This window comes from Heteronotia binoei, chromosome 3 (assembly GCF_032191835.1).
Source record: "Heteronotia binoei isolate CCM8104 ecotype False Entrance Well chromosome 3, APGP_CSIRO_Hbin_v1, whole genome shotgun sequence".
In the NCBI taxonomy this organism is placed as follows: domain Eukaryota; kingdom Metazoa; phylum Chordata; class Lepidosauria; order Squamata; family Gekkonidae; genus Heteronotia; species Heteronotia binoei.
In genome coordinates, this window is record NC_083225.1 from 167,105,570 (window position 1) to 167,120,846 (window position 15,277).

The following is a 15,277-nucleotide window of genomic DNA, read 5'->3' on the forward strand; positions in this document are numbered from 1 at the left end:
GCTAATAGCCACTGATGGACCTGTGCTCCATACACTGTGGCTAATAGCCACTGATGGACCTGTGCTCCATATTTTTATCTAAACCCCTCTTGAAGGTGGCTATACTTGTGGCCGCCACCACCTCCTGTGGCAGTGAATTCCACATGTTAATCACCCTTTGGGTGAAGAAGTACTTCCTTTTATCCGTCTTAACCTGTCTGCTCAGCAATTTCATCGAATGCCCACGAGTTCTTGTATTGTGAGAAAGGGAGAAAAGTACTTCTTTCTCTACTTTCTCCATTCCATGCATTATCTTGTAAACCTCTATCATGTCACCCCGCAGTCGACGTTTCTCCAAGCTAAAGAGTCCCAAGCGTTTCAACCTTTCTTCATAGGGAAAGTGCTCCAGCCCTTTAATCATTCTAGTTGCCCTTCTCTGCACCTTCTCTAAAGCTATAATATCCTTTTTGAGGTGCGGCGACCAGAACTGCACACAGTACTCCAAATGAGACCGCACCATCGATTTATACAGGGGCATTATGATACTGGCTGATTTGTTTTCAATTCCCTTCCTAATAATTCCCAGCATGGCATTGGCCTTTTTTATTGCAATTTTATTTATCATGTGTGGGACAGAGAAGGGAGAGAAAGAAGTATTCCCACAGCTTCACCACAGCATTCCCACAGCTTCACTCCAGCTGACTCCAGTAAAAAAAACAAAAACAGCGCCCTTTCCAAAGCCTCAGAAAGCAAATATTTGACCAGAACGCAGTCTAGCGTGCTCATGCATTCTCCCGCCCACCTCCCTCAGCCACCTCTGGGGGGGAAAGCGAGAGAGAGCCCGCCCCTTGCAAGCCAAGGATTGGCTCTTTCCCCTCCTTTCAGCCGCCGGCGCCCTCGCCTTGACTAGTCGAGCGGGCAGTCAGTCACCAATCCCATCCAGGTGCTGCGCGCCTCTGTGCAGGTGAGGGCCGCCTGTGCTGCCGCCAGTTCGCGCTTTGGGAAGGAAAAGTGCTGCCGGCTTCCTATTGGCTCCGGGGCAGGGGGCTAGGAGGGGGGCATTCTGGGGAGGGGAGGGGAGCCCAGGCTTTCTTCGGCGATGCTGCTGACGCAAGCCGAGGAGTCAAAGGGTCAGCAACTCCCGCTGACCTCGGAGACCCCCGGCGCAAAATGGCTCGAGCCGCTCGCGCGGTGGATCTGAGTTTCTTAAAGGAGGAGGAAGCCGAGCAGATCTTCCACGTGCTGGAGCGGGACTCCCGGCTCAGAAGGGCAGAGAAGGAAAGGATCAGGTAAAAGGCTGCGCTTTAAATGTCGGGGTAGCTTTACTCCTCTAACACGACACGGGGGGGAGGGGGTTGACGCTATCTGCCCATTGCAGTGTGGGTGATGATAATAGATTCAGTCAGGTGAGTAGCCGTGTTGATCTGAAGCTGCGTATCTGAAGGAGTGTGCATGCACACGAAAGTTCATACCTTGGGGGGGAAAACTTTGTTGGTCTTAAAGGTGCCACTGGACTCGAACTTTCTTCTAGGTAATAATAAGTTTGTTTTAAATTGTTTTGATCCGGAGCAACAGGGAGCTGATCCTCTGAATTCTGCGCCTGAGGCTAAAGTGCTTTTCTCTCTGAAGCTGCGCTTTGCTGCTTTCCACTCTGGTCTGAAATGCATTTTATCTGAGAAGTTTATGGAATACGGTTGGTTTCCGAGTAGGCATTCATTTGTTTGGAAAAGGCTCAACTTTGCCAGGCTGCGAAACAAGCTTTTTAACCTTGAAGCACTACGCCCGCTGTGGGCTGGCTAGAATTACTCCGTGACATGGATGGTCGGTCTTTAATGCTAGAGACACAATTAAGTCTCCCCCATTGATGATGATGATGATTTCTGTAAAATACAGGGCTGGAACCTGGAATTCTAAGCAGGTTCCAGGTCTAAGCTCAGTAATGTTCTGGTTTGAATGATGTTTGTTATGTTCACAACAAGTGACATTTAACATTTTAATTTAATTTTGATGTTCCTGCTTTTATCGACTGATTCATGAAGTCATGACACTGTCCTATGCTGAGCCAGACTTTTGGTCTCTCAGTGCCTGTGTTGCCTACTTGGACTGGAAGCAGCTCCCCAGGGTCTGGGGCAGGGAGTCTTTCACATCATCTAATGCCTGATGCCTTTAAGTGGAGATGTGGGGGATTGAACTTGAGACCTTCTTTCATGTCAGGCAGATTCTGTAGTGTTTAGCCAATAGGGGAGAAGCTACATTGACTTTAAAATGTATCCTAGATCTCTCCTGTTTCCTGCAATACATTAATAACACCCATGCCTCTGATTTTAAAAAAATTCTTACCAATGCTTGCAGGGAAAACAGTGTTCAGCTTGGTTTCCAGATGAGCTCCCTGTTCTCCGACTTGGTTAGAGCGGGTAACTCACAGGAGAAACCTTAGCTTGTGCTGACTCTCAGCAGTTCCAGCCCATAATGAGCCAGCTGTGTGCCTTTGCTGGCACGCAGAAGGTTTGGCCTCAGCATGTCACTACAAATCATCTTAAATGTCAGTGTCAAAGCCAAATCCGTGAATGCATAAACTGCATTACTGTGGGCTGGGACAGGCACAAAGTCAACGCGGGCTTTTCCTGCAGCTCTCCAAGGCTCAGCTGGACATTTTAGTTTACAGTCCTAGCTATTCTTTCTTGAAAGTCCTCAGTGGGTTTTATTTCAGAGTAAGTGCTCTCAGATCAGGCTGCTAAATTGGTTTTCAGCCATAATTCCCAAATGATAGCCAGGCTAGTCTGTAACAGCAAAAGAAAACAAGTCCAGTGGCACCTTAAAAGTCTAACAAAATTTATTTCAGCTTAAGCTTTTGTGTGTTAGAGCTCAGTTCATCCCTTAGGCAGATGCATTTATGTTCAAAGCCAGTGGCTGAAATATTCAATGGCTTTGATCATACATATACATATACATAAGGACTGAAGTCTTCAACCATCTGATGAGGTGAACTCTGACTCACAGAAGATTATACTGGAATAAATTTCCTTAGTCTCTAAATTTCCGCTAGATTCTTCCCATCCAAGTACTAACCACAGTCAACCCTGCTTAGTTTCTGAGATCTAATGAGCTTGGGCTTGCATGGGCTATCCAGATCAGGGCCCAGTTTCTGCTGGATTCCTTATTTACTTTGTTTACACACCGGAGACTTTAAAAAGAAACACAACAGAGTCTTGATGCTGCATGTTCATATTGTCAGTATCCGATTAACAATGGAATACAAATTGAATGTACATTTATTTAGTATTTTTATAAAATTATATCCTACCTCCAAACTGTAATTTCCAGAATATTAGACAGATTAGGGCTGATTTTCTCTTGAGTTACAAGACTTTTGATGCCAAATTTAATTTGTGCTATCTTTGAATGTAAATTATTATAGGTTCCTCCACATAATGGTGATTTTTAAATACACTTTCCTTTCAGCTTCACCCAACTTTCATATGTCGGATAGAGGGTGGGGTGGTTTTCAGTGGAATTTGTGGGCAATTTCAGTTTAGGGTTGGTATTTAAGGAGGAGGAAAATTACTACTAAGGGAGAGGTTAACTATTTTCTATGTTTTTCTGTTTTAAGACTGCTGATAAGCTACCTGTTCCCCCCATGAAGGACTTTGCATGATAGTTTGGTGACTAACTGCGTAATTTTAAATAGAGTTACACCCTTCTAAGGCCATTGCTTTCAATGAATTTAGAATTGTGTAACTCCTCTTAAGGAATGTACTGATACAGGGCAATCTTAACAGTGAGTTACACCTTCTAAGTATATTGACTTCAGTGGACTGGACTTAGAAGGGTGTGTAATACTGTTTAGGACTGGCATGTCACATGCAGGGTGCCTGAATTGTGTAGCAGAGCCATTCAACTGACCGATATTTGAATATCCAAATTCATGAACATCTGAACATTGGAATACTTGAAGAACTGACTTTTAGGGAAGATGTAGCATGGTATATTGATAAATGTTTTTATGTATTTTATTGTATTAATTATTAATGTATTTTAAGCTGATTTATTATTAGAGTTTTATGTTGTAAGCCGCCCTGAGCCCGCTTCGGTGGGGTAGGGTGGGATATAAATCGAAATAAATAAATAAATAGGAGCTGAAATACCAGCTGCTATATTTGACGTTAAACCTTCAAAACAAGATATTTATTTTATGATACCAATTGAAAGATTTAATCTTTGCTAGGTCTCTCTTATCAACATCTTTGACACTGGCTGCCCCTGCTTATATTGCTTCACTTGTTTGCACTATCTTTTGCAAGCATCTGCAGAAACCACATTTATTGAGCATGATGTGCACGAACTCTTGCCTGTTTTTTTTGGGGGGGGGGGGAGCAATCCCCAGTATCTCTGTTTTTTAAAAAAGGGATGTGGTAGGTGATACTGGAAGTGCTGGAAAACTGCTGCTGCCCATCAGAGTAGGCAATATTGACTTTGATAATCCAGTGGTCTGATTCAGTGTGAGATACCTTCATGTGATTTAGTACCAAATGCAGAACAGATGACAGTCTGTCACTTAAATTGGTACTATTTGTCACTGATCCAAGGGATCAGGTAAGATGCGAACCCTGAAGGGAACAGGAAGACTTTCTCCTCCTCTGGGAGGAAGTGAACCATTAAGTGATAATTTCTGCTTGTGGGGACAGGTACAGACAAATTCCAGATGGGATTTGGTTGTCTTTGACTACTGCTCTAGCTGGAGCAGTTTCTGCTGATAGAAAGGGAGCACTTGACATGGTTGTGTGAATTAACTTCATGCCACACTTGCAGTGATCTTTGACGTGGTTCATAGTAGCAAGTTGTGCATAACATATGAAGACACAATCACACCACACCTATAGGATGTGTAAGAGAAGGTGTACTTAGCCATGCTGCGTCAGTTGAAGAGGAATTGTTACTTGGCCCTCAGGTTCAGTCCAGCCACATCAAAATTGGACATGGATGAGTTAGTGAAGAATCTGTGGCTTCTGAAACAAGTGGCCATAATTCTTTAGGAAGGCTGCCGTTGGTCTTGGAGACTTGTGGCCTTAACAATGTTCAGGCTTTTCAAAGTGAAACTTCTCAAGCCAAAGAAAAATTGTGTTCTCCCACAAAATATATATTTGTCACTTTTTGGATTCCATTCTGCGGTTGTATTTAGGTACCATGACAAACAGAGGTTTGTCAATGATGGTTATGAAGAGCAGGCCAGAGATTTTAGATTTTGAAAACTGTGAATCAGACTCCAGTTTTCTGTGATATTTGAAGGTTGTTTCCTCCCCACAAAACCAGGATTCTAAACCACAGTTTAAAATGTTGTTTCTGAGGAGGAAACATCCAGTTTGCCTGATGCCTACCTTCAAATTTCATTGAAAATTAGAACTGATATAGGTCTTTTCACATTTGGAAACTTCCAGTCTTGATCCTCATGTAAGGGGAATGTAGAGTGGTCAAAGAGTCCTCCAAAGTTCTTTGCATTTTATAAGGAAACCTTTATTCTTATAGAACCTCTTCTCAGCTGAGAAGTTTTGGATGAGGCAGTAGAGTTCTGGTTGTCTTTCTTCTACTGCTGAAGCTCAGACAGGTATGATAAATGCAGTTATCTCTGGGGCAAGTTCCAGTCACATCAAATTTATATAGTTGCTGTATCCTTAACAGTTACTGTATGTTTAAGTCCTACGATGTGGCATATCCTGGCAACCATAATGGCGACAGAGATTTAGCTAATATTCCCATGCAATCAAATTGCATTTTATGGTTCTTACAAGTTAACGTCGAGGTAACAGATTGTAATTTTAACCAGTGTATTCTAGTTAATATTTTTTCTGGAGCTGTATAATTTTTAATTTTTTTATTATATGTACTATATTTATTAAGCTAGAAGATGTTTGACCACTACTGCATTATTTGTCATATCTCATTATTCATACTAATGTCCTATATTTTATTTTCACATTTATTTTTTAAATATCTTATGTTTTACCTATTTAGGTCCATCTTGATTTTTACAAATTTTTTGTGGTTGTTGTTGGCCGGCATTGTGCTGTGTATTTGGTCATGGACGGTAATAAAGCAAACTGAAACTGGATTTAGCTAATATAATGTTTTTCTGTAAGAGCTCACAGTGGTACGCATTCAGCGGCTCTGAATGTACAGCATGTTGCCAGTATTATCTCTATATTACAGAGTTGGGCTGATCCTGAGAGAAAATGGCTGACAACACCATGGCTCAGGTGAAATTTTTGTCCCTCAGCTTACACTCTTATCTATGACTGCACTATAGCTCCTAACTCTAATGTGAAGGCCCGTTCACCCACCAGGGCTGTGGCTCACTTGTAGAGCATCTGCTTTTCATGTAGAATGTCCCAGGTCCAATCCCCAGCATCTTCAGTTAAAAAAATTAGGTGATGGATGACATGAAAGACATTTGTCTGAGACTCTGGAGTTCTACTGCCAGTCTGAGTAGTCAAGACTGACCTTGATGGACCAAGGGAGTAACTCAGTAGAAAGCAGCTTTCTGTGTTCACTGAAGCATCAAAATATCTCTCCTGATCTATTTCTGGACCACACACAAAGCTGTGCTGTGTGCCACCCTCATATCCCATGAAGAACTCTGTTATTTATCAGTAAGCAAAGGAATGTAAATATTCCTATTGTTGCAGTCTTCTAAAAGAGTTGTCAGGTGTTTGTTTGATGACTAGTTGCGTATTCACCTCATTATCACAGTACTTTGAGCAAGTAAATGTCATGCTTTTTATTGTATCATGCAGTCACCCAAAATAGTAGAAGGGTGTTTTCAGGCTATGTGTTCTTCAGTGATGGCAAAAACATAAAAATAGTTCATATTATGTATTGATGCTGTTGGTGACCCACTAAAGAGTTTCCAGCTAAACATAAGGAAGAACTCCCAGACAGTTCGAGAGGTTCTTCGGTGAAACAGGCTTCCTCAGGCGGTGGTGGGCTCTCTTTCCTTGGAGGTTTTTAAACAGAGGCTAGGTGGCCATCTGACAGCATTGCTGATTCTGTGAATTAGGCAGATCATGAGAAGGCGTGTGGGAAGGGTTGAATAAGTGCTTAGTTCTTGTGGCCCCTTCTTACACACCCGGGGAAATACTGATTGACACTTTGGGGTCAGTCAGAATTTTTTCTCCAGGACAGGTTGGCAAGGGGATCCTGTTTGGTGTAGTGGTTAAATGTGCAGACTCTTATTTGGGAGAACCAGGTCTGATTCCCCACTCCTCCACTTGCACCAGCTGGAATGGCCTTGGGTTAGCCATAGCTATCGCAGGACTTGTCCTTGAAAGGGCAGCTGCTGTGAGAGCCCTCTCAGCCCCATCCACCTTACAGGGTATCTGTTGTGGGGGGAGGAGACATAGGAGATTGTAAGCCGCTCTGAGTCTCTGATTCAGAGAGAAGGGCGGGGTATAAATCTGCAATTCTTCTTCTTCATCATCCTGGAGGTTTTTGCCATCTTCTGGGGGTCACTGGGGATGTATGTGTGTGTGTGGGAGGTATTTGAATTTCCTGCATTGTGCAGGACTAGATGACCCTGGAGGTCCCTTCCAACTCTGATTCTATGACCCAGCTGAATGCTGAAACGCAGGCTTAGATTCTGCCTAGAATTTCCACAAGTACGTGGGAGGCATGAATTTTTGCTAATTCCTGCCCCCATGGGAGATTTGTGATTTTCTCCAAGCTATCCCAGAAGGGTCCTCCACCCTCCCCCAAGGGCAGCAATTTTGGGGTCTTTCTGTCACAGGAGGAGGAAATCTCTGAAAATCACCCTCACTCCTTTGAAATTCTAGGCAAGATCAAAACCATACAGTCACCAGAATCTCATGATGGATCTGTTGCTGGACTATACCACTTAATCTGTAGATAAGAGGCCAAATTTTTGAATTGTTCCAAGTGAAAATGATGCAAAGCTAGTTTTGTTTGTGCCTAGAGTTTTTAAAGTATACATATTTAATTACTAAATAGCTCCCTACTTGCATTTGTCAAAAGTATAGGAATTCTGCCAGAAGTTGATAATCCTGTTCATCACTCAGGGGTCTGTGAGGTACTGAGGCTGAAACAATACCATGTATTCCAATATTTGTTCTTGATTTTTTCCCTATTGCTTAGCATCCTAGGAGCCTGTATAACCCTCTAGTCTGTCAGTTTTTGCTTCAAGGCCTTAGATTCAGAACCAAGCCATATAGACTCACATGATGACAGTTTTGCTGGATTGTACACTAACAATTTCAGGTGAAGAATTAAATGTCTGTATTCAGGATCACCAACTTTCCTTCTGGCAGAATTCCTATACTTTTGACAAATGCTGGTAGGGAGTCATTTAGTAACTAAAGGTGTTTGTTTTGTATTGGTTGCTGAGAAAGAAGCTTTACCTGCTAAAGGCATTACTGGTTGAGCACAAGACCTCTCCTAAGGCAAAACATTGGGAACTTTGCAGACCACGTCTAAGCAGATAGTTTCAAGCGGGCAGCCATGTTGGTCTGTGGTAGAAGAGTGAAACTTGAGTCCTCTAGCACCTTAAAGATTTTTAGGGTGTACGTTTTAGGGAGTCAGAGCTCACTTCTGTTGGTCTTTAAGGTGCTAGTGGACTTTTCTACTCTAGAAGAATCTACTGAATCTTTCCGTTCTAAGCAGAGTTACACTCTCTCCGTCCATGGTCTTTCAATAGAAGGGTTGTCAACTGTGCTTAGGATGGCGTTGTAAGTTTTGTTGGGCAGTGGAAGAAGAAAATTAGAATCTATGCTCTTCATGTCACATATTAGTGACTTGCAGTGTACTCTCTTGTGACTTTCTTGGACTTGATTCTCACTTGCAGGAAAGAACTGGTTGACAAGGTGAAAGTAGTGGACACCCTGGATAGTAGTAACCACGTAATTTTGGAATTTACAGTCTTGGGGAAGAGAAAAACTGATGTATAGGTTGGACTTAAGGGAAGCAAATTTTGACAAACTTAAATTTAGGCTGGGTAGAAGCCTATGGTAAGGAGAAGGGAATTCAAGGGGAGGGGGGAGAGAGAGCCCATAGGGTAACAGGTGATTTGCCATTGCCTTCTTCTGCATGGTGACCCTGGACTTCCTTGGTGGTCTCCCATCCAAATACTAATCAGGGCTGACCCTGCTTAGCTTCTGAAATCTGATGAGAGTGAGCTAGCCTGGTCCAGCATAATTTTCCAGACTCTTACTGTGAGAATAAATGAGGACAAAGGAAGATTTGTGAAGCCTTTTGTACCACTGATGCAGTGAAATTTTAAAACCGCTACAACCCTTTTTAAAAATTACAAATTGCTCTCTATTTATTGCTTCTGTCACAATTGCAAACATTTCAAAATGATTCACAGCTTTGGAGTCAGCATTCCTTCAGACTAGGTGCCAAGTTGGTAATAGGATAATGGTGGTGCTTGATATGATCTAACCATTCTCCATTATTTGTCTAAATGGCTACCTAAGATTTGGCCAGTAGCTTTTCTTTATCTGCTTAATCTTCATCAGCAGGGCTCAAGAGGCGGCAAAAATGGCAGATTTGACACATTTCTACTAAGCATCAAAACAAGAAGAGAGGCAGCTGTCTGGAAGCATCTTATCTAATCATTAAGCCATCAATCTAAGGTTAAAATGGATAAAAGGAAGTACTTCTTCACCCAAAGGGTGATTAACATGTGGAATTCACTGCCACAGGAGGTGGTGGCGGCCACAAGCATGACCACCTTCAAGAGGAGGTTAGATAAAAATATGGAGCAGAGGTCCATCAGTGGCTATTAGCCACAGTGTGTGTGTGTATATATTTGGCCGCTGTGTGACACAGAATGTTGGACTGGATGGGCCATTGGCCTGATCTAACATGGCTTCTCTTATGTTCTTATGTTCATGTAGTACTAGAAGAGAAAGGTGGAGTGGTATCTGCCTTTTGGCATTTCAAAGGGCCCACCTGCTCATATAGCATCAGGGCAAGACTGAAGGTCAGAACATGCCCTGAGGTGTTTCCTGTGGTCTTTGAAGGGAGATAATTTTTTCATGGGGCTCTTAGTTGATTCAACACCCCCCCTCCCCAGTAGTAATTCAGGGGATGTGGATAAGACAGGAACAAGGAAATGGCCAAAATAGAACATAATCAACCAAGAGCTTTCTGGATTATACTTCCGTACTTAACCCTTTTAAATCCGGTTTTCGTCCAGGTCATGGGGTGGAGACGGTTCTGGTTGCCCTCACAGATGACCTCCAGAGGCATCTGGATAGAGATGGCTCGGCAGTACTGATGCTTCTAGACCTATTGACCATGTCTGATACAATCGATCATCAGTTGCTGACCCGCCACCTTGCTGACGCTAGGATACAGGGGTTGGCCTTACAGTGGTGCTCTTCTTTTTTACAGGGTTGGGGATAAAGGGTGGCGACAGGGTAGGGACTATCCCAATGGCACCCACTTGTATGTGGTGTGCCACAAGGGCTAGTTCTCTCCCCAATGTTCAACCTCTACATGCGCCCCCTTGCCAAGATTACCCAGAGGTTTGGGCTGGGATGTCATCAGTATGCAGATAACACCCAGCTCTATCTGCTGATGGGTGGCCAGTTCAACTCCTTCCCAGAAGATCTGTCAATGGCACTACAAGCTGTGGCAGGGTGGCTCAGGCAGAGTCGACTGAAATTGAATTCGATGAAGATGGACGTCCTGTATCTAAGTTGTGGCGGTCCAGAATCCAAGGTTCTATTACCGACTTTTGATGGGGCGCTACTTACGCCTAAGGTTAAAAGTTTAGGGGTGCTCCTGGATTCCTCTTTAACTATGGAGGCCCAGGTGGCAGCCACTGCCAGATCAGCCTTTTATCATCTTTGGCTAGTAAGGCAGTTGGTCCCCTACTTGAACGCAATGACTTAGTGACAGTGATCCATGCCACAGTTACCTGACATTGGATTACTGCAATGCCCTCTACATGGGGCTGCCCTTGTCTCAAACCCGGAAGCTTCAACTAGTGCAGAATGCTGCAGTCATGTTGTTAACGGGTCTTCCCCTACGGGAGCACATTCAACCTGTGCTGAAAGCGCTGCACTGGTTGCCTATTGCATACCGGATTCATTTCAAGGTGCTGGTCCTTACCTTCAAAGCCCTATATGAACAGGGACCTGCATACCTTAGGGACCGCCTTTCCCCACATGTTCCCCAGAGAGCACTTCGGTCTGGGTCAAAAAACCTGCTTTCAATTCCCAGCCCTAAAGAGGCCAGGCTCATGACAACTAGAGCTAGGGCCTTTTCTGTAGCAGCCCCACGCTGGTGGAATGAGCTCCCAGAGGTCAGGACCCTGTGAGAGCTCATACAGTTCCGCAGGGCCTGTAAGACGACACTCTTTCACCAGGCATATGCAAGTTAGATCATTGGGTACTACAGGTTCTGAAAAAATATCTGGACCACCTCTTGCAGTCTGCTCCATATAGAACATCTGGACCATTAAGATCTGCTTTACAAAGAACACCTAGCTGTTATAGCAAGACAACACACTTAAGATGTCAATTTCTATGTTTTAAATTGTTTTTAATGTTTTATTGTATGTTTATATTCATGCATATGCATGGCCATGTGAGCTGCACTGAGCCTGCCTCAGCTGGGAGAGCGGGATACAAATTGAATTAAATAAATAAATAAATAAATAAACAAACATAAGAGAAGGAAGCAGGTAGGAATCCAGAAACAAGGGTTGCGGACTTCAGTCCCATCATGAAATGTACAAACATTTGAGAAAGTGGAGTAGTTTATATATCAAGGCAGGGAGAGTTAAGAGGGAAATATACTAGCTTGTGTGGGGACAGAACTCATTCTTTTCTTGGAATGAATTAGCTTATTTTGGAGCCAGAAGTTTATATGTGAAGTAAGGTGTGTTTACCTATCAGTCCCAGAACCACTTATTGCAAACATAAATGAAGAAATGCCAGAGAAGAAATGGAAAGGAGTGACTGAAAGTTGCACAGCTTTTCCTTTGTGGCTGTTCACACTGGTTCTCTCAAAAATCATTTGCCCATTTGATGTCCATATCAGCAATAGTGAGAGAAAGCCGTATTGGGAGGGTTGTGTTTCCAGTACTGTTTTTTGCCCCCCATGGTACAATTTCCCTTGAGTTAATAACAAAGGAAAGTGAGGGGAAATAATTCTCACAGTACCATCTTTTTTTTTAGGCTCAGTCTCTGTTAGCAAACATCAGAGAACAATGATCAGTCAAAGGAATACAGTAGTAAATGTCCATGTGTTAACTGAAACATCCTCTGAATCGTTCAGTTAGAGTTACTAGTTGCTGTTGCTTACCTTCCAACAGGTATTTTCCTCAAACCATTACTCAAATGAGTCTCAGAGCTGCTTACAATCTCCTTTCCCTTACTCTCCTCACAACAGACACCTGTGAGGTAGGTGGGGCTGAGAGAGCTCTTTCAAGAACTGCTCTTGAGCAGAACAGCTTTGAGAGAACTTGTGGCTGACCCAAGGTTGCATCAGCTCAGCAGGTACATGTGGAGGTGGGTAATCAATCCTGGTTCTCCCAGATAAGAGTCTGTGCACTTAACCACTACACCAAACCAGCCTTTTTATATCTTTGAGTGACCAAGGGGAAGGTGCCCTGAGTTATTGATTGATTTATGACAAACATCAAGGGCTCATTAATTTGATTTTAGCAGCTAAGATGGGCAATGATCCAGTGCCGAAGTGGTGGCCTTCATATATCCCAACATCATGTCAACATCCATCATGGTTGCTGGGTCAGTGGTCCATAAGCAGACCAGACCAAGTGTTAGGCATTCCTTCTGCCTGGTCTGTATTCCAGCCGGCTTCCAAATGCAAAGGTGTCACAGTTAGTTGTCTGTTCCTGAGACAGTAAGGACTCAGTTTTAGGAGTCAGCAGATGTTGAGATACCTTAAATGACCGAGATAGTAATAAACTAGCTGATGCAGTGGTTGCAGAGGAGAAACATTTCTCTGCCACTATCACGCCAGATCGAGAGCCACTCCATTAGCAACTTAGGGCAGAGGCGTCACTAGGGTGGGTTGCACCCTGGGGTGTAACTGATTCAAGTCACCCCCCCCCCCATTGGGCATCACCCCTTTTGGAGGGCTGCGTCACCCCCTCTGCACACAACCCCGCCCACTTCACATGGCCCCTCCCTCATCCACCCTCTGGTCACATGACCAGCCCCCGTAATCCAAGATACCAGTTTTGCAGCATTTAAGTTTCCCCCACTCACCCACACGCTTTTAGCTGAGCCAGCAGCAGCGCGGCCCCGGTTTCAGAATCCCGGCCAGCCCACACACAGCAGCAGCGTTCTAGTCCCAGGGCCAGCCCCTTCCTGTTGGGGGGGGGGCATGGGTCAGTGCCTGGGGCCAATGAGAATGCTCTGGGGGAGGGCCGATGGCCCCCTTGGCCCCGCCCTAGTGACGCCACTGACTTAGGGCCCTGTTGGTAGAAAAGTGGAATATCAACTAAGTAAATGTTTTTTTTAAAAAATGTAGCCTATTCCATTAGCCAGCTATAAGTGTGATGAATGAGTAATTATCCTGTAGAGGAATGAAATACTAGTCTAACTTGCAGTAATTATATTTTACTTCTTTTTCCCCACCTTTATTAAAGAAAGCATGGAAAGTCAATTTTAAAAACTCCAAATACTTCAGTGCCTACAAGACCAGTTTTGTCATCATTATGATATTATTTGTTTATAGTGAGTCATGGGTGTTTGCTTCAGAAGATAGCTCCTGGCCTTGGGGAAGGCTATGAACTCAACAAAATAACAGGGTGGGAAGAATTGGTGAGAGAAACGTAATTTAAAAGTAATGAACTAGATTGAACAAACACTCAGTAGGCGCATCGGGGTCAGGAAGATTTCTCTTATAACACAGCACCCATCAGTTGGTGTGAATGTTTCACACTTTGTGGATACCATTTGTAATGTAGGTGGTCCAAATCAGCCAAGCAAAGCAGGTGTAACTATATTTATTGCTTCAGGTGGTCTCCTGTGCTGATATGAAGCAGTAAAACATTTATTGCCGATATTATATTTGTATTTACTTATAGCCATGTTGGGTTGAAGCAGCAGAACAAAGTTTGAGTCCAGTGCTCATATTGCTGATATTATATTTATGTATTTATAACCATGTTAGTCTGAAGCAGGTGCCACCGAACTCAAAAATTTATATTTATTGCTGATGTTCATCATAACACCTCAGCCTTAGTTCATCATAAGGCCTTCCATCTTAGAACAGCCTGGAAACAGGAACAACTAACTCCCCGCCCTGATATGCCCAGTTATAACCCCCAACAATGATTAGCTAAGCCACTAGGTGGCAACAACAACTGAACATATATCAGGATTTCCCAAACCTTTTCCTCCGATGGCCCGGTTATTTTTACACTTCTTCTTCGTGGCCCACTAAAATTTGGGGATGAAGTCAGGAGACAGGAAGCCTGTCTCTTTCTTCTATAGAGGTCTCCCAAGGAAAACGGAGCTCAGGCTTTGCAGCCTATGTCAGTCTTCAAGCCTAGCTTTTATCTGCACAACACTGAGACATTGGGGGATGGAAGGAAGGAAAACAGAGCTCAGGCTTTGCAGCCTGTGTCAGTCTTCAAGGCTAGCTTTTCTCTGCACAACAAAGAGACGGGAAAGTAAGGAAGCAGAGCAGAGCTCATGGTTTGCTGGGGGCGGGGCTAGCTTTGGCTTTTCTTGTGACCCAGTATTGAGGCTTCCGTGGCCTGGTACCAGGTCACGACCCTGCAAATGGGAACCGCTGTATTATACCATTGTTGGGCATTCAGTTTATTGCAGGGGTGGCCAAACTGTGGCTCTTTCACACATATTGTGTGGCTCTCGAAGCCCCCACTGCCCCATCAGCTGGCTTGGAGAAGGCATTTGCCTCTTTAAATCACTTTTCCAAGCCAAGCCAGTCTGTGGCTTGGGAAATGCATTTAAAATTGCTTTCTTTCCATCTCTTCCTCCCCAATATATCTTCCTCCCTCCCTCTTTCAAACATCTGACATTTATTCTATGTGTCTCTTATGTTAAGCGAGTCTGGCCACCCCTGGTTTATTGCATCCACATATATTTTTAACATCATTTCTTGAAACATTTTAAATGCTATATAATGTGAAAAATATGTCCTGATTTGTTTGTTTTCTTTGCTTTCCCCCCTAATAGGGGCACAAAGGAGCTTATAAGATTGTTCTTCCCTCACAGCAGTTCTGTGGATAGGGCTGAGTGGCATACATAGTATTCCTCTTTATCCTTACAATAATCCTGTGAAG

The 15,277-nt window shown here is 43.7% G+C and overlaps 1 protein-coding gene across 1 annotated transcript in view; it reads left to right on the forward strand.

Moving 5' to 3' along the window:
- The first annotated feature begins 922 nt into the window (after positions 1-922).
- The window catches only part of EXPH5 (exophilin 5), a 68,235-nt gene continuing 53,880 nt past the window's right edge, over positions 923-15,277 (forward strand). Inside the window, exon 1 of the mRNA XM_060234845.1 lies at positions 923-1,268. Within this exon, the coding sequence (XP_060090828.1) occupies positions 1,150-1,268 (119 nt within the window). The 5' untranslated portion in view covers positions 923-1,149. The remainder of the gene's footprint in view (positions 1,269-15,277) is intronic.